The sequence below is a fragment of the Canis lupus genome, chromosome 1 (genome assembly GCF_048164855.1).
Source record: "Canis lupus baileyi chromosome 1, mCanLup2.hap1, whole genome shotgun sequence".
Classification (NCBI taxonomy): Eukaryota; Metazoa; Chordata; class Mammalia; order Carnivora; family Canidae; genus Canis; species Canis lupus.
This window is the reverse complement of record NC_132838.1, coordinates 111,855,246-111,883,172: the sequence shown is the minus strand read 5'-3', so window position 1 is coordinate 111,883,172 and position 27,927 is coordinate 111,855,246. Positions and strand designations below refer to the sequence as shown.

Sequence of the window (27,927 nt, the reverse complement as noted above, 5' to 3'; positions counted from 1 at the left end):
GGGCGGGGCCCCCAACGCGCCCCCGCGCCCCGCCCCCTGCCGGCGCACGAGCCTCGCGCGGGCTCGCGGGCCCCTTACCTAAGGCGGCTGCTGATTGGCTCTTGGGGCGCAGCGCTACGCGCGCTTTCCGTGACGGGGATGGTCGGGGGAGGTTCCACCACGAGCCACGGGCCTGTAAATGGCGTCTGGGGGACAAAGGGCGTGGGAAGAATACCGAAAAAGCAGGAATTGGCCACTCTGGAACCGGCCTAGGCACCCCGGAAGCTGCACCCAAGAAACGCAGGGCTGAAAGAGGAAGAGGAGGTAGCGCGGGACTGAGCTGAGAGCTGGACCGCCGGGTGCTGGCCTTGCGCATGCGCCGAGGGCTGGGCGCGCGAGAACTGAGCGTCCGCGCCGGGCTGAGCATGCGTGGATGGCGGTGGTTGGCCTCAGCACGCTGGCGGACGACGGAGGGGAGGAGGGAGAACGCTGCGGCTCCGACTTAGTGCGCGTGCGCATCTGGGGCGGGGGCTGTGTGGCAGTCTAACGCAGAGGGAGAGAGGGCAGTTCCGGAGATGGCAGGTTCGAGTCCCGCCCCGTCAGTGGAGTTGGCTGGCTTCGGTGGGGCGGGGGCGGCTGGGAGGGATTTCAGGGTCCTGGGCGGAGTAAGTGCCGAGAACACAGGAATGAAACAGACCCGGCGTGGACGCTGAAAGACATCCCGTTCTGTGGAGGGAGACAGATCAAATCACTTAGGGAAAGGGTCCGGGTCCAGTTGGACCTTGAAGGGCGGCCAAGGGCACTCCAACAGGGAAAGGTCTAGATTGGCTTGGATCCAGTTTCCCAGGGTTGGGAGGTGAGGGCGCACAGAAGGGCAGTTCAGATCCTGAAGGGCTTCCAAGGGGGCAAATTCTATCCCGAAGGCATGGGAGACACGGACTGGGAGGAATAGGACACGTAGTAAGTCCCTCGGCGGCTGCAGGGGCAGAGAAACCTAGAACGAAGGGTCGAAAAGTCAAGCCCTGTGCGCGCCAGAGGGGAATAGCGAGCGGATAGCGCGGCCCGCGGAGGGCGCATGCGCAGCGCCTGAGCCGAGGCCGGCGGTTACACCTTAGTTGCAGGAGAGTGATTCGTTCATATCTGCGAATGGGGGAATTGACCATTTGAAGTCTTATTTAGTGTTTTAAAATTTCTGTTTGAACAGGGAATACATGTACATTCTGACAAAATTCAAGCAGCCAGTGGGGTACACAATAAAAGTAAGTCTCCTACTCTGGTTCCTATATTGTTTCTTTTTTAAGATTTTATTTTTTATTTTTTTTTAAAGATTTTATTCATTCATTCATTAGTGGCAGAGAGAGAGAGAGAGAGGCAGAGACACAGGCAGAGGGAGAAGCAGGCTCCATGCAGGGAGCCCGACGTGGGACTCGATCCCATGCCCTGGGCTGAAGGCAGGCGCTAAACCGCAGAGCCACCCAGGGATCCCAGCCATATTGTTTCTAAAGCACTGGCTCCCAGTTTCCTTCTGGAACTCCTGTTAAGCAAAGCATTGGCGGTTAAGAGCTTGATCCTGGGTTCACATAAATGGCAGCCGACCTTAGCCAAGTGCCCTCACCCCCCCCCCCCCCGCCCCTGTTTTTAAAATGGAGATGGCAGCACCTTGTGATGTTACTGGCAGGGTTAAATGGGTGAAAGTGTCCAGAACAGTGTCTGGTGCATAGTAACACTATGTGTTGTCGTGTTTTGTGGCTTACGATGGTAGTGATAGCAATTGATTCTGAGCTCCCCTCTCCCCTCTAAGCCTCATCCCTGTTGCCATTTTCTCAGTACCTGTGCCAGGTGGAAGTGTTTCTCCAGGCTACCACAGGCTGGGCGAAATCACTAGTCACACAGACCTAAGTTGAGAGTCCATTTTACAGATGACCAAAGAATGGGTATTTCCCAGAGACATACATGACAGTCAGGCCGTCTGTATTATGTCAGTGTTCCTCTTTAGCATCTTCATCTCAGGTCATATCAGATTTTTTTTTTTAAGATTTTTAAATTTATTCATTTGAGATGGATATGAGAGACACACAAGCAGCGGGGGAGACAGAAGCAGGCTCCCTGCTGAGCAGGAAGTGGCCATGAGGCTGGACATGGGGCCAATTCCAGGACCCTGGAATCATGACCTAAGCCAAAGGCAGATGCTTAACTGACTGAGCCACCCAGGTGTCCTGATATCAGTTTTTCTTAATTAGATTAAATTTCCCAATCCCGGATTACCCTCCATGCCAGTTTCACAAATCTGAGCAACCCTCAGGTGGAAATGACTTAAAAGGGAAAAGAAAGGGCCTAACATTGACATTGGGCTCATTGTGTACCAGGCTGTGTTTTATATACAGCAATAAACCTTTCCCCTCCCCATTTAACAGATGCAGAAAGTGAGCCTGAAGAAGTCCTTACTGAAGTCCCGTAGCCGGGAAGCAGCAGGGCCTGGATTCAAATGCAAGCCTGTCTCACCACAGAGCAAGCCCACATATTTTCCCCTGGCAGTGGGCAGCCTGCCTCGTGGTGAGTCAGTGGTGCAGACAAGCACCCAGAGACCTGCCTTTTCTTATATTGGTGAAATAGTTGTGTGGATGTACCATGCTTTAACCATGTCCTTATTGATAAACTTTTAGTCTGTTTCTGAACTTTAGCTCTCACAAACATTTGCTGCAGTTAATAGCCTTGTATATCTGATTGCATGTATATGGCAGTATTATCAGTGATATCTTGTTTGAAGTAGAATTGGTGGGTCCAGGGTACAAGCCAGGGAGTGTTGAGAGCCATTGCTAAATCCATTTCTTCATTCACGTCTCTATTAATTTTATTCATTCATATATTGAATGAATTATGGAAGTTTAGTCAGCTGCCAAGCATGGCCTGTAAGCTAGAGATCCTACAGTGAATAGGAAAGAGCACCTGCCCTCCACCAGCAGATATTCTAGTAGAGAAGTTGATGTCAGGTAAAAGATGCTTGGAAGGAAAAGTCAGGATAAGGAAATTTCGAGTAACAGAGGTCAGAGTGACAGGTGGTCAGACATTTGAACAGAGGCCTGAAAAAAGGTAAGGGAATGAGCCACATGAAGATGCTGAAAAACAGTCCGTGGAAAGACCTCTGGAAGAAGTGGGAGAGGGGATGGGTATTCAGAGATTGATTGTCAAGGTGACCAGAGTGACTAGAGCAGAGCAAAGGGAAGAGAAGAAGGATTGTTTAGGAATGGAGCTACGGAGAGGGGCCAGGTTCCATAGGGTCTTATAGGCCATGGTAAGGGCTTTGGAAGTCACTTCCCAAGTGTAGCAGAAAGCCATTGAAGGGCCATGAGCAAGGACCAGCATGTTGGAATGTATTTTTTATCAAAATATCTCTAGTGAACACCCCAAATTAATGACCGTGGTTGCTTGTGGGGATGAAGGTCATAGACCTATGGATCAGAGTTGGGAGGATGACTGTTTAAGACTTCTGCAGTTTTGAGCCATCTGACTGTTTATGCACAAAAAAGTTAAAGCGGTGCTAGTTGTTGCAAGGAGAAAGACCTGCAGCTGGGCAGGCGTGGACACAGGCGATGAGGAAGTCCATGTCCCTGCCTGGACAGGAGATGATGGTGACTCAGGAAGAGGGTTGTGTGAGAGGAAGCATGAATCAGGGATGACTTAAAAGTTATCCAAAAGGTTTGAGGTTTGACCAACTGAATAAAGAGTAATGCTTTTTGGCGAAAATGCATGAGAGTCCTCTTGATGGGAAATTGACAAGCTTTGAACTAACTCTGAGATACTCAACTGGACATCAAGTAAGGAGTGGCAGTTAGAGGAGAAGCCAGGGTTTGTAGATAATACAATTTTTATTGACTTTTCTTTATGAAATTTCATGAATTTTTTTTTCATTATGAAATGTTAAAAGCATAAACAAAGGTATTATGCTATAAAGAATTCTCACAGGGCAGCCTGGGTGGCTCAGTGGTTTAGCGCCGCTTTCAGCCCAGGGTGTGGTCCTGGAGACCTGGGATCGAGTCCCACGTCGGGCTCCCTGCATGGAATGGAGCCTGCTTCTCCCTCTGCCTGTGTCTGTGCCTCTCTCTCTCTCTCTCTCTCTTTTTCTGTCTCTCATGAATAAATAAATCTTCCAAAAAAAATTCACATACCCATCACTCAGTATTGATAGTCATCTATATTTTAATTCTCTTGTTCTATTCTCCTAACACATAACCACACTTTTTACTTGGAGTTTCTTTACTTTTTTAATATATATATTTTTTAATTTTTATTTATTTATGATAGTCACACACACACAGAGAGAGAGGCAGAGACACAGGCAGAGGGAGAAGCAGGCTCCAGGCACCGGGAGCCTGACGTGGGACTCGATCCCAGGTCCCCAGGATCGCGCCCTGGGCCAAAGGCAGGCGCCAAACTGCTGTGCCACCCGGGGATCCTTCTTTACTTTTTTAAATGCAAATCTCAGATGTCCTGTCATCTTATTAGCAACTGTACAAGTATGCTCCATTTGGAGCTGTTAGTGTATAGATGATAGGAACATGAGCAGAGGGGGTGACCTGGAGCCAAGAGAACAAAAGGTTCCAAAGAGACAGTGATGAGCTGGGGACCAGAGGTCCAGGGCACTTGTTAGAGGTGGGTGTGGGGTCTACATGGCTGCTTTATCCCCCAGTCTGTTAGGGAAATGGCTGACTATCGTATCCGTAAGGAAAAGTATAAGTATTTGTCTTCAACTCTTTTGGCGAGTTGGAACTTAAACATGGTAAAGCACATAAAGGACACAGACATGAAGGGTACGGGTCGGTGAATTTTTAAAATAAATCTATATGCTGCTGTAACCATTAACCAGATCAGGATTGAGGTCATTTCCAGAACGCCGGAAATTTGTTTGGTGCAGTTCTCCTGTCCGTTCCCCCACCCCACATTGATCTGATTCTGCTCATAGATGGGTTGTGGGCTGCTCTTGAACTTCAGATAAATGAAATCTCACAGCAGGTCTCCTGTGTGTCTGGTTTCTTTTGCTCTGTGAAAATCTTCCATGTTGTATGAAAGGGGATTGTTTCTGTAAGAACTGTTAAGGCTTTACAATAGTTAAAATCAGAATTTGAATTCCAGATATTTTGCAATTTGGTTAGTACATGGTGAACTTTAAACGTAATGCAGGATCTAAGGTGCTTAAAGGCCTAGTGGGGTGTGTTTAAGGTGGGAGAAGTTACATCATGTTCATATGCTGATGGGAGTGGTAGAGTCTCCATGGACATAGAGACTTTGGAACCGGGTCCTCAGAGTGGTAAGGGGGTTTGTGGTGCTGACAGATGACAGGTGGAGAGAGGAATTGGACTTGAATCCAAGAGGGGCCCACTCATCCCAGTAAGAGAAAGGAAAGCTGTACCATCTGACCTTCCCTCCAAATTGTGAAAACCACTCTTTTCTGTGTTTCTTGGGTGTCGGCAGCTATTCCACACAGTGTAAAAGTTCCAAATAGGTCTTTGGACTACAGACTGGTGTTGATGTAAAATGGTAGGGCCACCTTTATGAACCATAATGAAAAACTGGGTAAATGCGATATTTGCTCTAAGTGGATGGGACAGTGGTGGGCAGGTACAACAAGCAATGTTGGGTAAGAGGAGTCCCCCGCAGGAGCAGCTGTGATACTATGATTTATAATAATATATTTGAATATATTTGGTATTTGTCCCATTGCTGGCTCATAGCACCTAAAACCTTTGGAATTTTCTGTGGTGAGATCCCTAATCCCTAGCCGTGTCTTTTGTTATGTTAATGGGGCGGCTTTTGGAAAGTACCTAGGTAACCTAGAGCTGAGGGCTTATTGCCAGAGACCCAACCTTGTGATTAGAGGTTAGAATATCCGGTCTGACCCTTGGCCTTTGGGGAAGGGAAAGGGAGGTTGGAGGTTGAATCAATTGACAGTGGCCAGTGATTTAATTAACGATAACCAAGTAATGAAGCCTCGGTCAAAACCCAAAAGGATGAAAAAAACCCGAAAGGACAGGGTTTTGAGAACTTCCAGGTTGGTGGGCACGTGGAAATGTGGGGGAGAGTGTTGCCCCTGGAGAGGGCATGGTAGCTTCTACCCTTCCCCATTCCTTGCCTGTATGTTTCTTCCATCTGGTTGTTCCGGAGTTTTATCCTAGTTTATAATAATTACTGATTTATAGTATACCAGAAATCTAGTAAGTAAAATGTTTCTCTGAGTTCTCTGAGCTACTTTAGCAAATTAATCCAGTTTAAGGGGGCATTTGTTGGAACCTGCAATCTGTAGCTGGTTGGTCAGAAGCACAGGTGTCAACCTTGACCTTGCAACTGGCGTCTGAAGGTTAGGGAGCGGGCGGGGGAGGAGTGCTATCTTGTAGGATTGAGCTCTTAACCTGTGGAATCTGACTCTGTCTCCAGATAGTGCAGAATTGTAGGACACCCAGCTGGTGTCTGAGAATTGCTTGGTGTGGGGGGAAAAACCCTCATACTGGAATTGGGTGCAGAATCATTAGCAGCTGGGATAGGGTCAAGGGAGTCTGGAAGAGGAGTGGGGCCAGAGCCTGAAGAGGCCTCCCCGCTGCCAAGGTGAGAGCTGTGGGTGTATTAATACAATGGAATACTATTCTGCAGTGAAAAAGAGTGAGTGGCCTAGGTGGATCTTGTGGCTACTGTGCAGAGCCCAAGAAGCCAGTACACACTAGCATGTAAAGCAGGGTTCAGAGTTGGGCAGAAGAAGTCAGGATGGTAGATAATGGGGATGGAAGAGGGTAGGGAGGGACAGGAGAGCTTTTAAGGGGGCTGGAAACTTCTAGCTTGATCTGAGTGGTGGCTGCTCAGGTGAATAAATTCGTAAAAGTTCATTGAGACCGCATTTAAAATGTTTGTGCTTTATGTAAAATGGATCTTAATAAAAGAAAAAAAAATGACTGAGCTAAGGAGCTAGACTTTGATGGAAGGGCAGGTTGGAGCCACAGAAGGGTTTTGAGCCAGGGGTAGACCCAGTCCTATCTGAGTGTTGGGAGAGTCCTCAGGGTCTGGGGAGGCAAGTGCATGGAAGAAGAATCCGCCTCAGCCTCAGCTCCTGACTGGCTCTTTAACCCTGGTAAGCCCCCACCCACCCCTCTCTGGGCCCTCTTTTCCCTATCCAGTCCTCTCATGAAAGTGGAGGCAAAACTAGTAGGGGAGGGAAGAAGCCCAGAGCACCCTGAGACTGAGCCCTCTGATTCATGCCTACAGCCCTAGCCCCTGGTGCAAGGCCTCTAGGAAGTGCTGACTTTGTGAGGAGAAGTGCGAAACTGCTGAAAGGGGGGCCTCAGGACCCATGCCCCACTTTGGGGAGTGGGTGCAGGTAGATGGGGACAGATCTGAGATACTTCAGAGCAGATCTCTCATGTGTTCTCTTAGTTTTTTAGTGAGGAGCCGCTTCTCACCATTTCCTACCTTGTGTCAGCAGAAACCACTGTGGTAGAAGGTGAGAAGTTTGGGCCACACCAGGTATTCATTGTTTTCATTCAGTCACCTTCACTGAGATCCTGCATATGCTAGCCCTTGACATTGAAGACACAGTAGAGAACAAAAATGAAAATACGGTGCAAACATCTCAGCTTCTGAATGGGCCTGTGGGCTAAGTGCTGGGGCTCTGGAGCTAGGCTGCCTGGGGTCAGATCCCAGCTGCCCATCTCTACTGTGGCTATGGGCAGGTTTCTAAATCTCTCTCTGCCTTGGTTACCTCGTATGTAAAATGGGACCACAATGCCCACTTTACCTCCCTTTTAGAGATTTTGTGAGGTCATTTATATAAAGGATTTAGCATGGTGCTGGGCTCAAAAACGATTGTGATAGAGAGAGATTCCCCGGGGGCTGTGAGAATTTCAGAAAGGGCTTCCTAGGGAAGGGGACATCCAGGCTGCAGTGGGGTGTGACTAGGAGGAAGGAGTATGGTAGGGGGTCTGGCAGCATTGCACGAGGGCTTCCTGCAGTGGGAGAGTGCTGGAAATGTCTTCAGAGACCCCCTCCAGTTCCCATTTCCTTTCTTGCCAGAGGGGCTGGCGTCCAGAGGAAGGGCTGTCCATGGCAGTGGGTGGTGCAGCCCCAGTTTAGCTCTCAGGGCGAAGGAATGAGGCTGGCTGTGGATTTGGAGGGAAATCCAAAGATAGCTCAGCAGAAAAGGATGACTCGCAGTCCAGGCTTCCCCGCAAGTCTAAGGAAGCAAGGATGAATCAGCCTCTCAAAGTAGAATGAAGCCATGGTGGGAAGTGAAACTTCTGTCGGAGGTCCAAGGCCACTCTGCCTCTGACTCACCTCAGACAGGGCTTAGCTGCTGGGTATGAACTGGGGCCCTGCAGCCAGATTCTCACCTCTAGACCTGGCTCCTCTTGAAACCTCAGTTTTTGTTTCTTTACAATGGGGTGCAGCAGGGTGGGATGTGGTCATGGTGATTTACAAAAGGAGGCACACAGTAGGATGTCCAGAAGTGCTAGCCCCTTCCATTTTCCCCTCTGAGTCTTAGCAGATGATGGAATGAGTTATGTGGTATGGTTTGGGGTTCCTGTTAGTCTCCTGATGGGTGAGTAGTCATCTAGGTTCTGGTGAGATGAGTGGGAGGAGGGGAGGGCAGCAGAAGGAAGAGCAGCCATCCATTGTGTCTGAACATCAATAGCAATAATAAAAATGATTAACTATCTCTCGTGTACTTGGTTCTTACTAAGTGACCAACTCTCTGTGTCACTCCCTGTTTCCATCTTCACAGCAGTTCTCTGGGAAGGTGGACCCATCTTAGAGGGGAGGTAAAATATTCAGAGGTGAAGTCACTTGCCCAAAGTCACACAGCCGATGGATAGCAGAGCTGGGCTTTGGACCCTGAACCAAATCCTGGATTTGACGCCTTTGCTCTTGGCCACAGATCTGTGGGAGTGTGGGCTGTTGAGGACATCATTGCCTACAGAGCTGGGAGGGCACTTGGAGGTGTCTTTTATAGATTGGGAAATGGATAGGACAAGAGCTTTCTGCTGGATGACCTGCCTATTGGGAGTATACATATGTTTGGAAAGAGACAGCAACTTCTGGCTTAGTTGAACATTTATTACAAAGAGCAGAGACTGGTGAACTGTGCCCCCCCACCCCACCCGCCTTCTCCCCACCAGATTCTCTGCAGCTCTGGAAACTGTGTTCTCCTTGCTCTCCCACCAGGGGGCGCTGCCTCCTGCCACCTCTCAGCTTCAGGCCTGGTTCCTTCCACTCCGCTATCCAGTGGTAACTGAAGAACCCCAGGATCCTGGACTCTGGGCCCCCAGTCCCCACCTTCTCTGGGACCCAGGAGTCTCAGCGCCCCAGGCACCTCCACTTCTAACTGAAAGCCAGAGGTCATCCGTAGCAGCACAATGAGGATGGTTTTGTCCAGGGGATGTGGGGTAGTAGTGACCATTTTCCCATTTGGGGCAGGGATTGGGGCTGTGTGTGTGGCCACAGCCTTTCTCCTTGAGCCAGTGTCTCCTCCAGCCATCAGTGAGTGAGCCCACCCTAAGGTGGGGCCTCTTTGGTCCTTGCACCTGAGGTGCTTATTCATAGGGCTGGGTCAGGAGTAGCAGGGACAATGTCCTTGACCTCAATCCTAGGGAAAGTAGCTTGGTTCTTCCTCCATGGATCCTGAGGAGACAAACAGAGATGGATAGATAAGCAGGCCAGAAGCCAGAGAGAGAGCAAGAGCAGGGACACTGAGGTAGAGATAGACACCAGTGGACAGAGGAGGAAGGAAGAAATGGGTGTACCTGCCACCAAGAGACTGGGCATTTGGACAGAGGGCACGAACACACCCAGGGACAGGCAGACCAACCATATGAAGAAAGAGGGAGAGGGTATTGACAGCAAAGGGGGGAAGGAATGTTTCCTTCCTTTACTGCCAGTCCAGCCCCAAACTTCAAGTCCTTTCCTCCAGACGGGCAGAGCAGAAGAGCAGTCAGTAGCACTGTCTCCAAGGCCATCCCCTACCCCTTTAACCCCATGGGGTGTTATCCACAGGTACCCTTTCACCAGGATCATTGTCTGCCCGAGTCCCAGCCTCCTCACCAGCTACGTGGCCTCCTGGCTTGGTTCTGGAACCTGCCTTGAACCCAGGGCAGTGCTAAGCAGCTCGGTCAGGGTGTCCAGCTTCCCTGCCAGTGCATCCATCCGCTTCTCCAGGGCCTGATGTGAGCTGCTCAGTCCCAGCTGCAAGTCACACAGGATCATGTGCATCTGGGCAGAGAGGGGGTCAGAGATATCAGGCTGAGGTAGATTTCTTCCTTAACCCAGCTCTTGGCTCGGTGTTTTTCACACATGGTTTACATCTTCTTAAAAGCATAGGGAGTGAGGATTCCATTCCCGTTTTTACAGCTTTGGAAACAGGCCTGGAGCAGTTAAATACATGCCCAAGGCAACACCCAGAGTCAGACCCAGTACATAGAAGATAGGTGCTTACTGAGTATTTGTGGAATTGATGAATGACTTCAAAACCCACATAGCCCTTTCATTACCCTCTCAAACTAGGATTCACAGCTTTATCCTTGAGGGTGTGTGACCTTTCTATGAGAATTCTTGAATTCTCAGTTTGGGGCTGGATAATCTTAAGAAATTACGACCTGCCAGTTCTGGCAGATCCAGGCCACCACTCCTTGCTGAGACCTGCCATGAAGTTTAGGGACCTGCATCTGTGACTGTACTTGGCCATGGCATTGGTGCCAAGGGCCACTATTTGAATTGTCTCGGGCTAATGAGAAAAAGCAAAGCCACTTGATAATAAGCAAAAGGCGCTGTGAGCCAAACAAAGGGATGTGATGTCACCATCCCCAAGCACTGGCCGAATCAAGTGGTCCCAGCAGAAGAAGGGCAAGCTGAGTCAGCCTTGGCCAAGCCAGCTTGCCCAGTGCGGAAGCCCCCGTGGCCTGGGGCCCCTCTTTGCAATAGTAACAGAGCCTGGCTTTTACCAAAACCGTGTGCCCCATCTGTGTCAGTGTTGTTAATTTGCATTTTATTGGTTTTACCGTTTGTGTTTGAACTGGTTTGTATATTTGCTTTGGTTTTATTATTGTCTCAGAGTCATAGTTGGAAGGAATTTTATATCCGTCCACATGTAACTCAACAATAAAAATAATGTAAAACCAAACACTGGAGTTCTTTGTGCAATTTCTTTTCTTTTCTTTTTTTTTTTTTAAGTTTAAAAGGGATGGGTCTCCTCCGTGAGTTTAAGAAACTCTTACATCATTCATTCAACCACAAACCTCTATCAAGTGCATGTGTGTGCACCAGACACATGTTCCCTGTGTTGGAGCCAGCTGTCCCCAGCAGCTGTGCCAACCTCCAGACCCTTCCCACAGGCCCCCAGTACCTTGGAAATGTCCACCATGGAGTTCACTTGTTCTCGGAGCTTTCTGTGTTTCAGCCGTACCTGGCGGAACCTGTGGGAAGAAGATGGAGGTCAGAAGTGACCCCAGCTCGGGGGTGGGATAAGGGGAGGAGAGCCTCACACAGACGCAGTACAGTGAGGAAGCGTTGCCAGTGCTGAAGCACCCATGAGCCCATCTCCTAGGTAGAGACCCAGGTATCCTGACCCCCAGACACTGAGACGTGCAAGACAAATCATCATAGACAGTTACTGTGAAGTCTAGGTGGACAGCTGTTCAGTAAGCCACAAACACACAGGTGTCTCGACCTGGGCACACATTCATCTTTGCACACCATGCAGAAAGGAGATGTGCACACAGAGAGAGGTCCTCACCTGTTAATGGCAGCCAGCAGCCTGCGCTGGTGCTTGCGGGCAGCTCCACGGTCCTTCCTGCGTGTGTGTTTGTAGAACATCCAGGCCTCTTGCAGCACTCGGGCAGCTGACTCCTTCATCTGGGGGTGGGCACAGTGTCAGCAGAGGCAGACACCTGGGGCTCTGGGAGGAGGGGACGGTGTCTGAGGGAGGAGAGGGAGGGCTGGAGCAGGAGGGGATGGGGTGGGAACTCCTGGATCTGAGGGAGGCATGTGCTGTGGGTGCTATATACCCATCCTCACCTCTTTGGCATACTGGATGTCCATCATGAAGTTGTGCACATGCTTCTCTGCCTTATTAAACTCCAGCTTCCGGGCCACCACGGCCACCAGCAGGGCTGTGCAGCAGACCCCCTGTGGGCACAGCAGACAGGAGGCCTCTGGGGCTCCCGTGCCACTAGACTCCCTCCTTGAACCCTCACAACAGCCACAGAAGGCAGGCATGACCACCGCTGGTTGACAGACAAGCAGGCCCAGAGAGGAGAAGCAGGGTCCCACAGCCCTGAGGGTTAGAGCTGGGATCAGAGGTCATGTGTCTGAGTCCCACTGTGTTTGTAGTGTTTATACCTCCAGATGCCCTCTTTCGTTAAAGTTATGATTGGAGAAGGGGAGAAGGACTGATTCTGGGTGAGAAGTAGGCCTTGGGCTCCTGCGGGAGCCCTTCCTCCCCACTACTCAGGCCCAGTTGGCCATCAGGTCACCAAAGGTGTCCCTCCCCCTCCTCCAGCCCCCTTGGCTTCTGCCCAGTTTTGTCCCCACCACTTCCCTTCTGGACCATCTTCAGCCTTTCCCTCTCCTGACCTGGACCCCAGGGAGATCTAACAATTATGACCTTGCCCCCTTACCCTAATATAGGCTCCCATTGCCCCCAAACTTCTTACCCTCTCTTTCAGAGCCTTCCAAGGTCTAGGCCTCACCTCCAGACAACTCAGTCTGGCTTCATTCTGCCTCAGCTGCCCAAGCATCTTGGTCTAAACACTCCTCCCTTCTCCCAAAGCCTCTGATCCATCAGCTGCTTGGTGGCACCTGCTGCTCTTCCTTGAGTTACAATTTATTTTCTTCTGAAGCCTTCCCCTTCCCCAAGCTTAGCTCATGAAAACTCTGAACAATTTGCTAGTTACAAACACTGGCTCCAGGATTCCTTGTGTTCCAAGCCCTGCTCTGAGCACGTTCCTTAATTTCTCAGAGTCTCACCTTCTTCCCTGTAAAATGGGCACACCCTCACAGTATTACTCTGTGGATTCCTTATGCTAACACCTGGAAAGTGTTCAGAGCAGAGGCTGGCACAGAGTGTGTACTTGATAAAGTTAGTTATGATTATTCCATTGTGCCGGGGAACCTCTTGGCCAGGAGCTGGGCTGTGAGCTCTAGCACAAATTGCCTGATCTCTCTAAGTCTGTTTCTCTTTGTGTCAAATGAGGGAGGAGGTCCTGGGCAGCCCTGAGGGTCCCTGACCCTTTGGTGTTTCCCTGGCCAAATCTCTGCCCTCTTTCCTGGTCCCAAAGACTCCTGTGGGGGAGGGGATTGAACTTCCCTGTCAACCCATCCAGCACCAGTGGAAATGCAGCATGTCCCAGAAAGGGTTGGGGGTTGGGGACCTGAATCCCTGAGGGTGGGAAGAGCCAGGTCTCATGGGGAAGTGAAGGCCAAGGCCTTGGGTGCTGGGTCCTGGATGGGGATAGGGGCTATGTAGGGGGAACTGGATGTCTAGGTCTATGAAGGGAAGGTGGTAGATGTCTGGATTCAGGAGGAGGCCGACTCTGGGGAGTCTCTGCCTCTTCCTTGAGGACATGAGCTAGGGTGGGGGCAGCTGGATGCTTGGGACCAGTTACAAATAACAGCCTTCCCACCTCCACCCCATGACCCATTTACCGAGCATTTCCTATGTGATGGGCACTACCTGAAACCCTTTATGTGGTTTGATTAATTTCAGGAACCCCATGAGAGTATACTAGTTATCAATATCCCCATTTTATAGATGAGGAAACTGGGAGATTATAGGCTTGATCTCAGCTTGGCAGTGGCAGGAGCAGGATTTGAAGCCAGGCAGCGTGACACCCCAGGCATGCTTTTCTTTCTTTCTTTCTTTTTTTCTTTTTTTTTTTCCAGGCATGCTTTTCATGAATCTGTAGCCTTAATGGAGACTGGAGACTAGGTTCCTGGGTCCTAGAGGAGCCTAGAGCTGAGAAACCAGGGGCCTGTGTCCTAGATGATTGAGAGGGTAGACAGGTGAGGAGCCTTCATAAGGCTCAGGGATGGATTCCTGGATTCTAGAAGGAAATGGAGCTGGGAAGTCATTCCTGAGGACAGTGGGGTCCAGGGTCTTAGGTTCCAAAGAGAGCAAGGACTTAGGGGATGGATTCCTGGATTTTGAAAGTAAATGGGGCTGTGGGCATCCAGACACCCACATCTCTCGGGGGTGTCCTTGAGTGCTTTTGTTGGCTGCATGATTTCCTTGGGTCCAGGGGATGAGCAGTTGGGGACAGGGGTAGGGTCTCTGAGAGGGCTGTACTCACCATTACTCCAGTGCAAAGGCAGACAATCTTGCCCCACATGGTGCCTGGCACCACATCTCCATAGCCAATGGTCAGGAATGTGATGGGGATCAGCCACAGTGTGTCTGAAAGGTGTCCAGTGGCATTAACTGCCTGCCTATGGGGAAGGATGGGTTAGTTCTGATACTCTACCCCAGGGGTTCCCATGATGTTTGATACTCTACAGTCCCCTGAAGCACTCAGAGAAAAAGTTAAGTTCTGGGCTTAAGGAGAGCCTGCCTGACTTCCTCTCTGCTGTGTGAGCTGGGCAAGTTATGCTCAGCCACTCTAGGCTGTGGGTTTTGAACCTAGATCCAGCCAATTGCAAAACCTGTTGGTTTTAGCTAGGCTACCAGGACTGCTGCTTTCAGATTGCATGGTTGAGGGGTTGAGGGGGTCAGAAACCCAGCCCAAGGTCCCCTTGTCACACCCTGGCAGGGATCTGCATCCGCCCAGAGGAAGGGGCACCTTTTTCTTTTCTTAAAGATTTTATTTTTTAAAAAGTAATCTCGGGGATCCCTGGGTGGCTCAGCGGTTTAGCACCTGCCTTCGGCCCAGGGCGTGATCCTGGAGTCCTGGGATCGAGTCCCACATTGGGCTCCCTGCATGGAGCCTGCTTCTCCCTCTGCCTGTGTTTCTGCCTCTCTCTCTCTCTCTCTCTCTCTCTCGTGAATAAAAAAAAAAAAAAAAAAAAAAAAAACGCTAAAAAGTAATCTCTACATCCAACATGGGGCTCAAACTCACAATCCCAAGATCAAACTCACAATCCCGAGATCGAGTCACACGTTCCACTGACTGAGCCAGCCAGGCGCCCCAGGGGCACTTTTCTCTAATGTTCATAAAGATGCTGTAGGGCCTATACAGGAGGCCCCTGTCAAGACTAAAAAGGCAAGATCCTGCCCTCCCTTCCCCTCACTTCATAAAAAGGGATATTTAGTTCCAGCCATGGAAAGGATTGAAAATCCTGATTTGTCTAAACTTGAGCCCATAGATCCCTTGCATCAGGGTCAGCAGGGAAAGCTTCATTCATGAGGCTCCAGACATGTCAGACCCACTACACTAGTGTCTGGAGGTGGGGACTGAATTTGCACTGTTAAGCCCTACTCCCCTCATCCCAAAGTATATTCAAGTTTGAGGACTTCTGCTTTGCGATTTAGAAATTTGACCCACCCCCACCCTCCCATGTTTCAGATGAGAAACATGTGGGAGGAAAACTGAGATCTTGCAAGATGAATGAGTTTTAAATTGTGCAAGATTAGAATTGCCCGGGAGACCTCAAAGTTGGTACAATTTGATACCCATTTTACAATTAGGGTCAGAGAGGATCTAAAGACAGCTCTTATCATTCCCCGCTTCCCCTCTAGAATCCTTTGCCAGATAGATGTACTAAACCAGAGGTTCCCAAACTTGAGCAGGGGTCAGAATCACCTGTTAAAACAGATTGCTTGCCCCCACCTGCCAGAGTTTTGGATTTGGTAGGTGTGGGTAGGGCCTAAGAATTTGGATTTGCAGCAAGTTCCCAGGTGATGCCGCTGGTCCTGGAACCACACTTTAAGAACCACCGGCTAGGGGAATCCCTGGGTGGCTCAGCGGTTTAGCTCCTGCCTTCGGCCCAGGGCGTGATCCTGGAGTCCCGGGATTGAGTCCCACGTCAGGCTCCCTGCATGGAGCCTGCTTCCTCCCTCTGCCCGTGTCTCTGCCTCTCTCTTTCTCTCTCTCTCTCCCCCCTCTGTCTTTCATGAATAAATAAATAAAATATTAAAAAAAAAGAACCACCGGCTAAGATACCCCCCTCACTTTATCTGCAAGAGAGAGCGCATGAGGGCCCGAAAGGATACAGGCCCAGCATCTAGTCTGTCCAGCAGGCAGCCTGGAATCCTGTATCAATTCAATTCCTTCAGGAATTCCCTTCCAGAGCAGCCCTAAATCACCACCGTCCCAGGATCATGGGCAGCACCTACAATGCATCTGTGCTGATTCAGAACAGGTGTCTCTGACCTCCAAGGAGGCAGCTGCAATCTTTGGGCAGCCCCCAGTACCTGGGTTTAGAGACTGACTAGGTGCTTGGAGACTTGAGGCAGGACAGGTGACGAAGCGGGAAAGGAAGGGCTTGCTAGGGTGTGTGTGTGTGTCTGGGGAGACTGAGGCTGCCAGGTGGGGGAAGGGCAGGAGCTGGCCCATTGGTTCTTCCCGCGCCCCCGTGGGTGAGTGTGGGCAGACAGCTTCCTCCTCCGCTTTGCCCCAGAGGGGCCCGAGCTGTACCACCGCGCGGGGCAGCCGTGGCCGTTAGCGGCTCCTCCAGATGCTCTGGGTACCCGCACCCCTCACCCCCGGCACCCTCACCTCTCGGCCACCGACAGCACCCAGGCGGTGGTGAGCCAGAGGCCAAGCGTGAGGCAGAGCAGCAGGCGACCCGGGTGCGTGTTCATGTACAGCTTGGCCACGAACCAGTGGCGGAAGCGGACCTGGTTGAGCGCGCCGATGCTGCGGTAGGACGCGTTGAGCAAGACGCCGCTGCGCAGGAGGACGGCGCGGGGCACCAGGTAGAGGCGCAGCAGCATGGCCAGCGACAGCAGCGCCTCCCCCTCATCCAGGAAGCCCGGCCAGGACTGCGTCGCCGTGGGCGGGGACCCCAAACCCTGTGCGCACGGCGGACCCCGCACCGGCGCTGGGTGCAGCCCGCACACCGCCAGCTCCAGCACGATCTGCGCCGCCTGCCGCCCGGTCAGCGCCACGCGCCAGTCCCGGAGCCCGTTGTCGGTCATGAACAACTGCGGGAAGGGGACAGACGGGGAGGGGGTCACATGAAGGTCAGGCGGCCGCCTGCCTGCCGGTGCCAGGAGATAAGGGGGGCGCGCCCCGCGGGGCCAGGGCGGGAGGGCGGGCGGGTGGGGTTGGAGAAGGTGGAGGAGGAGCAGCGGCAGGACCTGGGGAGGACGTCTCTTCACTTTCTTCTTCACCACCACCCACCCCCTCAGCTTCAGCCCACTTCCAGAACTTCCTGTGTACCCCACGTGGCTGTATAGACTGAAAATACAGGGGAACAAAACAGAAATCCCTGCTTCCCTGCAGCTGACATTCCACATGCCCAGAGCCCTCTCCTCCTCCTGTTTCTGGGGACAGGGGTAGCAACTAACTGTAAACCTCATTCCGTTAGCAATGACAACTAACATTTACAGGGCACTTTGAACGTGCCAGGCACTGCTCTATCTCCTTCACATGTATGACTCAGGGAATCGTCACAACACGGTGAAATCGAGAGCATTTTTACCCCCATTTTGCAGATGCAGAGACTGAGGCCCGGGTCCCCTGGGTGTAGCAGCACAGCTGAGCTACAAAACCAGGCCACTGACTTGTTCGAATGACTGTTATTAATGATAACGTGTACTTTTTACTCAGCAGGCCCCACAAGGGGGAATTACTACTCATGACGGGTAAACCCCATTTTATATACAAAGGTTTGGGGGGAGGGGGTAGAGAGGAAAGGGGTGAACGCAACAGGATTTGGGGATGTGAGGGATGGGATGAGGGGAGGAGGGTGGAGAGCTGAGTGTCTGGGTGAGACATGAAATAGAAGGGGGCAATGGGTGGAAAGACCCCACCCCCACCCCAGAGTCTAGGAGGTAATTGGCACAGAGGTGGGGAGCTCAGGAGTCGATAAGGACCCGCAGGTGCATAACCTAGACTTCAGGTTGCTTGGGACTGGAATAGATGGGGCTGCAGGGATGGAGGACAGAAATCTAGGGGGCTGGGCCTGGAGTGAGGCTGCCTGGGGGTGGGAGCTCTCAGCATCACAGGAGTGCAAGGGGAGACGGGGCTGCAGGTGGATCTCCAGGAGGCTCAGTCTGTCTATCTGTGGTTATTCTCAACTTGGTCGGTGAGGGTGTGGACAAATCTCAGGGTGGAGAAACCTCATTACTCAGACCAGGAGGAGGAGAAGGTGGAAAGTGTGAGCTGACAGGGTGTGGTGGGGGCTGGGGGGGGGAGTAGCAGGAAGGGGCCCAGGGGTGAGGTCTGCCCTACCTGGACCTCTTTGGCGTGAAATGCCACGATAAGACAAAGGAGCAAGAAGGTGGAAATGCTGATCATGCATTTAACCAGGAACAGGTAGAGCGCCCACTGTTGGGAGGGATAGAAAAAGGGGTAAGATCCTAGGTCCCCAACCAGTCCCCTCTACCTTCCTCCCATAATGCCATCCCTTCTCAATTCCTAATTTCCTGGCCTCCTCCGCCCATCCCCCAGCCTGTCCCCCTGGCAGACCTGGTTCTACCTGATGTCTCAGTTTTGGGGAACTCTCAAAACCATCATCTTGTCCCCAAGGAGACCATCATCTGCCCTCATCCTTCCCAGCCTTCTTCCCTTGCCCATCCTTCCCTGGCTCAGATGCCAGTGTCTACGTTCCTCTTCGGCCATTCTCCTAGGACCCACGTGTGAGGGGAGACCTTGCAACTCAAAAGTCTCCTAGGTCTCTTTTTAATTCCCCCATCCCCTCAGTTCCTCAGTTAGGGGGTCGGGGAGTGGGGAGGTTTGGAAACAGACATCTGGCCTCTAGAAAGTTCCTCCCTTCCCTTACCACACAGCTGGTCATGCCCTAAAAAGCAACCTGCCCTAGAAGTTCTCCCAAGGAGCCTGGAAATTATCACCCATCCAGTATCCAAGCAGTGAATGACACCCTCCCACCCCCCAAACCCTCCCTACCTAGGGAACTGGGTCCCTGAGACCCCAGCCCCAGCTCTGAGGGAGGCCCGGGAGTCCTGGCCCCTGTGTCTCCTTCCCCCTGCCCTCTCTCCTGGCTCTAAGCCCAGGGCAGATCTGGCCGGAAGCACATGGCCTCCAGAAACCACGGAGAGATTTTTTTTCCCCTTTCTTTGTGTGGCAATACCTTGGAGAGATCTAGAATTCTGGAAGGAGGGATTTAGGGGGGACCGGGACTGCTGGAATCCCGTAGGAGGAGTGGGGAGGGGTCCCTGCCTGAGGAGTGTAGTCAGGGAGAGGGGGCCACCTGAGCTCCCGGGCGGAGCTTAGCACCTGTTTCTCCTCAGATGACTGCCAGCTCCCCTTGCTGGGCCAGGGCCCCACCTCTGTGCAGGGGAAGAGGGCCAGCTTCCTGCCCCAGGGGGCCTGCCCCCCCACCCCTCCCTGAACAATGGTACTGTTGTTCCCAGCCCTCCCCTACCCCTTCAGCCTTCTAAGGCTCCCCAGTTCCCTGACTCTTTTTTTTCCCTTGTCCCCAGTCCCACTCCACTAGACACACCCCCTGCCCACACTGCACCCACTTCTCTGATGGGGCCCTCTACTTTGCTAGTTCCTCTTCCCCCAAATCCCTGACTAAGTCTCTGAAATTTCTCTGCCTCTGGGTATGTTTCTGTTTCGATCTCTATTTTCGTTTGAGGGTCTCTGTTTCTGTCAGACTTTCCATCTCTCTGTGCCTACCTCAACTGGGGGAAGCTCTGTCTTTCTCTGTGGCTGTACTTCTGTCTCCTACTATATTGTTGTCTCTTGTCTCACACCACCATTATCTCTCTGTGTCTCGGTCTCTCCATCCAGCCTCTCTCTGCCCCTCCCCCTCCTGATATCTCCATCGTGTTCCCCTGCACTGGCCCAGTTGGGCACCTGCCTCTCCTCCAGCCCCTCCCCCCCAGCAGGTGTCTGGGTCCCTGAAAAATGAGCTCCTAAGAATAGCAATGGAGGTGGGGAGGAGGCATGGGTGTTGTCAAGGCACAAGTAGAAAGGGGGCTGAGGAGGACCCTTAGGGCCATGTATCTCAACCCTCACCCCCAGTTTACAGTTGGGGAAACTGAGGTTCCGAAAGCTGCAGCAGTTTCCCCAGAGTTCAACTGCTGGAGGCAGCAGCCCGGCAAATGGCAGAGGGAAGGAAGAACGGAGAGGTGAGGAGAGAGGGAGGGAAGGATGGGGTAGGAAAGACCCCCTCGTCCCTTCCCATCTGCCCAGAGCTCATGTCCTCACCTCCCCTGCAGGGCGGGGTGCTGAAGCGTGGGAGCGGCGGGTAGTCCCTGGCCATGCTTCCTGTTGGCATGGGCTTCGGTGGCCCCACCCCCTCTGTGCCCGCTGCCCTGGCCTCGGCTGCCCAGCCAGAGGAAGCTGGCCTGCCCTGAAACCTCCATGTGGCTCCTGGTCACTTCCAACTGCCCTCCTCCTCTGCCCCCAAATCCAAATGTGAGCCTCCCTCCTCCAAGAATGCCCCCAACCCAATCCTCAGGCCAGTAACCCCCAGCTAGCCCAATTCCACATCCTTTACTCCAGACAGTTCTCCAACCCCTCCTTTCCGATTAAGCAATTCCGTTCCGTCCTTAAGCCACTGATTCTGACCCCTGTCCTCTATCTGCCCCATCATGGTCCAGACCAGGGCTGGAATGTGCCAAGAGCCTGCTCAGACCTGTTCTGGCCCCACCTGTCCCTTTCCTCCTTGCTCACACTACCCTGGGTCAGGTGCCCCTTCCCCCAGAGACGCTCTAAGACTCGTTCTTCAGACCCAGGAGCCCGGGCTCCCGGCCCCCTCCTCTGGGACCTAGGAGGCCAGACCATTGTGAACCCACTTCTCCCAGACTAAATAGCATGCAGACCCTGGGGAGGTGGGGAATGAGGAACATGGGAGGGGTGGGGGTTGTTTCCATTTCCATTCCACCCCCACCCCAGCCAGTTTCTTCTGGTCCCTGCTCTTGGCCACCCAGGCCCTGGGTAAACCTGAGTTTAGATAAGGACCAAGGAGCCGCCGCCTACTTGGAAGAAATTAGCCTTTCTCCCCACCCTCCTGTCACTGAACCTGAGGCTCCCTCTCCCCTCATCTGTTCTTGGGAGACTGGATGGTCTGATAAGCCCAACCCCTGGCCTCCAGGGCTCCTGGACCTGCAGCTGCCCAATTGCAAACCTTCAAACCCTGTCCTTTCCTTTTGCATAGAGCCCTGAGCATTTTACCTCCTTTGGGCCCCAGGAGTCCAGACCCTCCACCCTCTCCTCCTTCAGACCAGGGAGTCTAGGCTCTCTGCCTCTTCCTCAGACCCAGGAGCACAGAGCCCTAGCTCTTCCTCCCTCAGATTTAGGTTTGCAGACCCCCAGGTCGTCCTCCCTCAGATTTAGGTTTTCAGACGCCCAGGTCCACCCCCCTTAGACTTAGGAGTCCAGACCCCGCAGCCCCCTCCTCCCTCAGACCCAGGAGTCTCAGCCCCCACCTTCCCATGGCCCAAGATAAGAGCTCCACTCACCGGGCACCCTCCGAACCATAGCATCTCCGCGTGTAGTACCATGAGTCCGATGCCAATTCCCGCCAGTGCTAATGCCCAGCCAGCCAGCCACTTCTCCTGCTCCAGCAGCCGCTTTCGCCGCTGTAGGGCCCCCAGGCCTGGCACCAGCTCCCCGCCCATGGCCCCTGCGGTCTTGGGGCTCAGCCAGCTTCCTGCCCAGGGTCCCCCACCTCGCAGCACACAAAGGGCAGCCACTGTGGCTTGCAGGTCCTCGGCCCGCTCTGCTCCTTGCTCTGGGGCTCTTGCTTTGAGGCACAGAAGAAGTCTGTGCCCTCTGGGGGTGGTGACGGCTGGGCAGGGCGGGGAGGGGCTGGCGTGGCCCTTGGGCAGAGGGGAGGCTCCCTAACCTCCCTTCTCAGTCTAAGGAGGGACCGGGGTGTGTCTTGGGGCAGAGCAAGGAAGAGGCGTGCATCCACGTGGATAAAGACACATACTGGCACACAATAGACTGTGTCACACACAACGGTGCACCGTGTAATACACTCCTAAACTCAGCCACACTCAGACACCGCAAGACACCGGTTGATACACCCTCACACACGGCACGGCCGGAGACGGAGCCTAACACACATGGGCACACAACACAACCTACAGTGAGTGACTCACAACTCCCGATGAGCTCGGAAACCCACAGCCACACCCAGACACCACACATATGGTGTGACACACGCCGGCACTCAGCAAGGAAGGCAGTGCTCCTGTGGTGCACATGACCACCCAAACATTGTCCACACACTGGCAAAAACACCGCAGTCAAAACTGGCACAGTGTTCTCTTACACAAACAGCCACTGCCAGACTCCACATTTGAGGCACATCTATAGCTACATTAGCACAACACATACTAATCATTAGACAGACACACAATATGTTAGTGATACCCGAATGCCACACTTCATATACCTGTGTAAACCATGCACTAATAGTGTCCTAAATATTATACACCCATGGAGTGACACCTGACATGTGCAGACCAAAGCTTTGTGTCCACACCATAACAGACCTCAAGCGCCCAGCACACAGAGAAATGCACACTGATACACATCGTGGCACATGGCAACTCAAATATATATGCTCATAGAATGATTCACAGCACATACAGACCCGCCACGACACACAATATACCCCAGCGCACAATGCCATTCAAATGTACAGTTAGGACAGTGGGAATGGATGCATGAAGAGACCCACACAGAAACCCAAACAGCGCATACCCAAAGTAAGATATTCTGATATATTTTGGCGCATCACAGAGGACACAACCCAGAATGGTACCCAGGGGAAGGAGGAGCAGGGCACAGACCACATGGATCCCGAATCCCAAATGCAACAGGCACCAAGTAAAACATGCAACGTCTCCTCTGACAAGCCACATCTGAATTATGCCCACATGCGGCCTGTCGCGCGATATAGTCAACATGCATGGCCACACAAACACAACATAGGCAGAGCCATACACAAATACAGAATGACACAACCTTTTTTGGACACCACGTATCACATAAAACACAGAGGGACCCACTGGCACAGCCAACACCTACCCCTGCAATGACACCACACATAACACCAGGGCATACCCTCCGGTGCAGTATAAGACACAGCCACACAAACACAACACGCTCTGAGGATGGCCACCCAGGTTGTGTTCTTAGCAGGGAAAGGAGAGGCCCGTGAAATGGACATATCCCTGGACATGACACACAAGGTCACATCTCTGAATGATAGCTCGCCTTTACACAGATAACACACATAAAGAGACACAACACACAGTGACATACAGAAGAACAAATGCAATGCAGAGTGATGCACTGTGACTCCTAGAGTGACACAGTGTGGAATGTCCCTGCGTGCAGCAGCATGGAAGTACTACATGAGATCTGTGTGCTGCCCATCAGGACACAGATCCAAACCCTCCTCAGGCAACACATCGGGAGACGCTGGCCTGGGAACACAGAACACCTTGCACACACCGACCTCTGAGACACTGCTGGTGGCAGCAAGGTCACCACTCTAGCGACAACTCACAGACCTAACCCCACTCTCTTCCACTCCATATGTCATGCAGGAACATGGACCCGCCAGCCGCAGGGAAACGAGACACTCACGCACAGACACGTCTGGCAACACACCAACACAACCCACACAGACACACCCAGAGACACCAAACCGCACACACAGACACGCCCAGTGACAAAAACACAACCCCTGCCGGTGCCCCGCCCGCTCCATGGCACAAATGTGATTCCCACTGTGGGTGAGACACGGCGGGAGAGTGATGGAGACACACCCGGGCACACCCAGATACCACACGTGTGCCCGCTGGGAGAAAACGCTGCCCCGGGCAGTCTTGAGGCTACAGCCGGAGCACCCCTGCTACCTGCCACCCCTGTGGCCTGGCACGGGTCTCTGCACTTCTCCTCCCCCCTCTCCGGTTCTCGGGCCTTACCTCGGACTCCTCCCTTGTCTCTCCTGCTCTGGAAGCTTCTGGGTCTGTGTTAACTTTAGCTCTGGCTCTGCCTTTCCCTGTCTCTCCTGTTTCTCTACCTCTATCTCTTCCAGCTCTGTCTCTCAGGATCTCTGACTCTCTCCATCCTTGTGTCTGTTTCCATTCCTGTCTCTGGCTCTGTGTCTCTCAGACTCTTTGTGTCTCTGTGTCTCTCTTAGCATCATCTCTGTATCTCCATCTTTGTGTCCCCCTGTTCCTTTAGTTCATTCTCTCCCTGTCACTGTCTCTGTCTCTGTCTCTATGCTCGCTCTCTCTCTCTCTCTCTCTCTCTCTCTCTCTCTCGGCGGAATGCTCTGTGTCCCTGCCTTTTGCTGACCTTAGGTTTCTGTCTTTGTCTGCGACTCAGTTCCTCTGCCTCCGGACTTCCTTTAGGCCTCTCTCTGTCTGGCTGTCTCTGGTTCTGCCTCTCTCTCTGGACCCCTCCATGCTTGTCTCTGCCTCAGTTGCTCTCTCCTGGGGGCAGCCTTGTCCTTTCTAGTTCTCCCACCAGCCTCACTCAGGGGCAAGAGGCCAGACAACAGAGGCTGCAGCGGCCTGAGTCAGAGGCCACGGAACGGAGACCTCCAGCCCTTGCACAGCCCTGCCTCAGTGCGGGGCCCTGGTGAAAACTGATGGGGTGGGGGTGGGAGGACAACCAGAGAGCCCCCGAGTGGTGCAGCTGGAGGGGGAGAGAGGCAGAGACAGGGAGAGAATGTGAGAAAAACAAAGAGGTGGAGAGAAGAGACGTGGAGGTGAAGGGAAAGCAGAAGCTGGGATCGAGACATGAAAGTCAGAGCAGACAGGAGTTTTGTCTCCAAAGAGACCACAATAACTAAGAGAGAAAAACGGAGCAAAGGCTGGCCACGGGAGAGGCCAGGGTGGGCAGCAATGGGGTCACAGTGGGAAAGGCACTTGCCTCCAAACGGAAGTTCTGGGATGTGGGGGTCAGTCGGTAGGACACACCGCTCCAGAGCCAGCTCCCTCCAGCCCAGGGAGGGGCTGAGCCAGGGGGTGGGGGTGACTCAGGGCCCCAGAGCTTCCTGTGACTCAGCCCTTGGTCCCAACCCTGAAGCGGGAGTGGAGAGGGAGAGGGGTCTCTGTGAAAGAGAGGGAGGAGGAACACCAGGGGACCTCTCTGCATAGGTTGCTCCTCTCAGAGGAGGGGGTGGGTTGCCGCATGAGACTTTGAGGGGAGGAGGGGGGATGTGGACTGCTAGGTCTGAGGGTGGAGGGGGCTGGGAGCCTGGACCCCTGGGTCTGAGGGAGGAGGGGCTGGAAACCTGGACCCCTGGGTCTGAAGGAGGAGGGGTTGGGGGCCTGGACTCCTGGGTCTGAGGGAGGAGGAGCCTGGGGGGCTGGATCCCTGGGTTTGAGGGAGGAGGGGCCTGGAGGTCTGAGGGAGGGGGTACTGGGGGTGTGAGGGAGGATTGGCTGGAGGCCTGGACTCCTGGGTCTGAGGGAGGAGGGGCTGGGGGCCTGGAACCCCCGGGTCTGAGGGAGGGGCCTGGAGGTCTGAGGGAGGGGGTACTGGGGGTGTGAGGGAGGATTGGCTGGAGGCCTGGACTCCTGGGTCTGAGGGAGGAGGAGCCTGGGGGCCTGGACTCCTGGGTCTGAGGGAGGAGGGGCTGGGGGCCTGGAACCCCCGGGTCTGAGGGAGGAGGGGCCTGGAGGTCTGAGGGAAGGGGTACTGGGGGTGTGAGGGAGGATTGGCTGGAGGCCTGGACTCCTGGGTCTGAGGGAGGAGGGGCTGGGGGCAGGACTCCTGGGTCTGAGGGAGGAGGGACTGGGGGCCTGGACTCCTGGGTCTGAGGGAGGAGGGGCTGGGGGTCGAGGGAGGAGGGGGCTGGATCTCATGCTCCTGGTCCAGGAAGGCTAGAAGAACGGATTCCAAAGTCCCTGGGACTTTTCCTTGGCCTCATCCCAGCTGCCCCACCTTCATCCCAGCCCCATCTCCGGGCCTGGAAAGGTCCCAGGTGCCTTGGGGCCCAGCCGGAAGGGGCTAAGGACAAAGGGTTGTTTAACTGGGCAGGGTGGTGGAGGAGAGTGAAGAGGGTGTCTCAGGCGGAAAGGTCACTCGTCGCCCCGGGCTTGTGCAGGGAAAGGCGGGGCGAGCCAGGAGGAAGACATCCTTCACGAAAGTCAGAGGCTTGTGGAGGCAAATCCACCACGGCTGGGCTTTTTGATTTAGGCATTTGGAGGCTTCAGGGCACGGGATACTGCCACCTCGTGGTGGCCTTGGGAGCCGCAGGCACCTGCTGGTCTAGTGTCCTGTGAGCATATATTGAGCACCTACTGAGTGCCACGTTCTGCTTCTTGTTGAGAGTGTAGTAAAAACTAAACAAAATCCCTGCCCTCAGAAAGCTTTCAGGCTAAAGGAAGTTTGGTGGTTCCCTCGATCTGCCTCTCATTCTAAGTCTTTGATTCTTTCTGTATCTTATCGGCTTTGTTTCTCCGTTTCTATCTCCAGGTGTTTTTTTTTTTTAAGATTTTATTTATTAATGAGAGAGAGAGAGAGAGAGAGAGAGGCAGAGACACAGGCAAAGGGAGAAGCAGGTTCCATGCTGGGAGCCTGACGTGGGACTCGATCCCGGGACTCCAGGATCAGGCCCTGGGCCGAAGGCAGCGCTAAACCACTGAGCCACCCGGGCCGCCAATATCTCCAGGTTTTTGTCTCCAAGTGCATACCTTTTTCTTTCTCTCTGTTTTTTTTTTTTACTTCGTCCATTATATATCTTTGTTCTCCACCAATTAAAAATGATGTACATTATGTTACATCATATATACATTAAATTATGTTTATAATTTAATATATATACTATTTAGTATAAAACTGAATTATATCTCACAGTCTGGGAGTCGTGGCCACTGACTATTTTTGTGTAGACTACAGCCTGAGTCAGGGATGGACCTGTGTTCACGTGTAGCTCTGTGATCCTTAGCTGTGTGTCCTGTAAAAAGGGGATGATACCTATGTCACAGGAATGCTTGAGAATTAGATGAATATCCACAGTCCTCAACACAAGACCAGATATGTGTTTGGTTGTTGTTTTGTTTTTAGAGGGTAGAGTGGCAGAGGGGGAGAGAGAGAATCATATGCAGGCTCCATGCCCAGTGCAGAGGGGACTTGACCTCACAACCCTGAGATCATGACCTCAGCTGGGTCATGATCAAGAGTTGAGTGCTTAACTGACTGAGCCACCCAGGCACCTGGGTGTACGTTAAGCACTTGGGGTAGATTGTCTCTAAAGCTTGCTGCCAATATTTCCTCCTGTCTGTGCTGGCATGTGACTTCAATCTGGCTGGCTTGTGACTTGCTTGTTGCAGAAATGATACTTGGCCTGCTTGAGGTCCAGTTGTTCAGAGAACTAGAAGCCTCTTCTTTGGTTCTCTTAGAACTCTAAGACTACCACGCTGTGACGAAGCCCATGGAGAGGCCATGCAGAGGAGAATCAAGCCACCCTGGCCAAAAGCCCAGTCTAGCCCCAACTGAATAAAGCAGCATGAGTAACCTCTAGAGAGGCAAGCAGAAGTGCCCAGTCAACCCTCAGGATCACTAGAAATAATATACTTTTTATTTTGTTTTGGGTGCCTGAGTGGCTCAGGTGGTTAAGCATCTGCCTTTGTCTCCGGTCATGATCTCAGAGTCCTGGGATCAAGCGCCGCCTCCACCTCCTGCTCATCAAGGAGTCTACTTCTCCCTCTGCCCCTCCTCCACTCGTGCTCTCAGCTCTCTCTCAAATAAATAACATCTTTTTTAAAAGACACTAGATTTTGTAGTGATTTGTTACACAATAATAATAAATATCATACTATTTTGTTCTCTTTCATGTTTGAAGTTTTCCATAATAAAAAGATATATGTATACA

General features: G+C 52.7%; 2 protein-coding genes and 2 long non-coding RNA genes across 18 annotated transcripts in view; 2 read left to right on the top strand and 2 right to left on the bottom strand.

Annotated features, from left to right (window-relative positions):
- The window catches only part of SMG9 (SMG9 nonsense mediated mRNA decay factor), a 31,750-nt gene extending 31,295 nt beyond the window's left edge, over positions 1–455 (bottom strand). For 5 of the 9 annotated variants that reach the window (XR_012007176.1, XR_012007186.1, XM_072775232.1 and 2 more), the window contains exon 1: positions 79–455. The gene's annotated coding sequence lies outside the window, so the exon portion shown is untranslated. The remainder of the gene's footprint in view (positions 1–78) is intronic. The other 4 variants (XR_012007194.1, XR_012007185.1, XR_012007196.1 and 1 more) reach the window with 2 other exon arrangements.
- On the top strand, positions 122–11,131 carry LOC140604230 (uncharacterized). 2 transcript variants are annotated; one of them, XR_012007233.1, is made up of 4 exons: positions 122–561; positions 1,184–1,238; positions 2,394–2,532; positions 9,135–11,131. It is a non-coding gene; the product is annotated as an uncharacterized lncRNA (long non-coding RNA). The 2 variants fall into 2 exon arrangements; XR_012007232.1 differs by having other exon boundaries at positions 127–561; positions 10,009–11,131.
- Positions 9,102–25,217, bottom strand: KCNN4 (potassium calcium-activated channel subfamily N member 4). Of its 6 annotated transcripts, none has more exons than XM_072775314.1 (10): positions 24,978–25,056; positions 21,539–21,747; positions 18,339–18,434; positions 16,659–17,086; positions 14,298–14,433; positions 12,025–12,135; positions 11,744–11,862; positions 11,354–11,423; positions 10,057–10,224; positions 9,103–9,636 (listed from the first exon to the last, which is right to left on the bottom strand). In XM_072775314.1, exons 2-9 carry the CDS (start codon positions 21,695–21,697, stop codon positions 10,060–10,062), a joined length of 1,284 nt encoding a protein of 427 aa, XP_072631415.1. In that variant the 5' UTR covers positions 21,698–21,747; positions 24,978–25,056; the 3' UTR covers positions 9,103–9,636; positions 10,057–10,059. The 6 variants fall into 6 exon arrangements, 5 of the variants coding, with proteins under 5 accessions (XP_072631405.1, XP_072631438.1, XP_072631415.1 ...); XM_072775310.1 differs by lacking the exon at positions 24,978–25,056 and adding an exon at positions 24,023–24,961; XM_072775304.1 differs by lacking the exon at positions 21,539–21,747 and having other exon boundaries at positions 9,102–9,636; positions 24,978–25,217.
- Positions 17,214–27,825, top strand: LOC140604233 (uncharacterized). Its single transcript, XR_012007235.1, has 3 exons — positions 17,214–17,749; positions 20,097–20,203; positions 27,664–27,825. It is a non-coding gene; the product is annotated as an uncharacterized lncRNA (long non-coding RNA).
- The last annotated feature ends 102 nt before the right edge of the window (positions 27,826–27,927 follow it).

What these genes read in the sequence shown, in the direction of transcription:
- KCNN4 (XM_072775304.1), bottom strand. Translation starts at nt 25,202, where the DNA reads ATGCAGAGAGGTCCCCTGGTGTTCCTCCTCCCTCTCTTTCACAGAGAC. An exon ending in TTCACGCCAAAGAGGTCCAG is followed by an intron (nt 17,087 to 18,338) that starts GTAGGGCAGACC and finishes CCCTTCCCGCAG; the next exon opens with TTGTTCATGACCGACAACGG. An exon ending in GTGCTGTCGGTGGCCGAGAG is followed by an intron (nt 14,434 to 16,658) that starts GTGAGGGTGCCG and finishes CCTTCCCCATAG; the next exon opens with GCAGGCAGTTAATGCCACTG.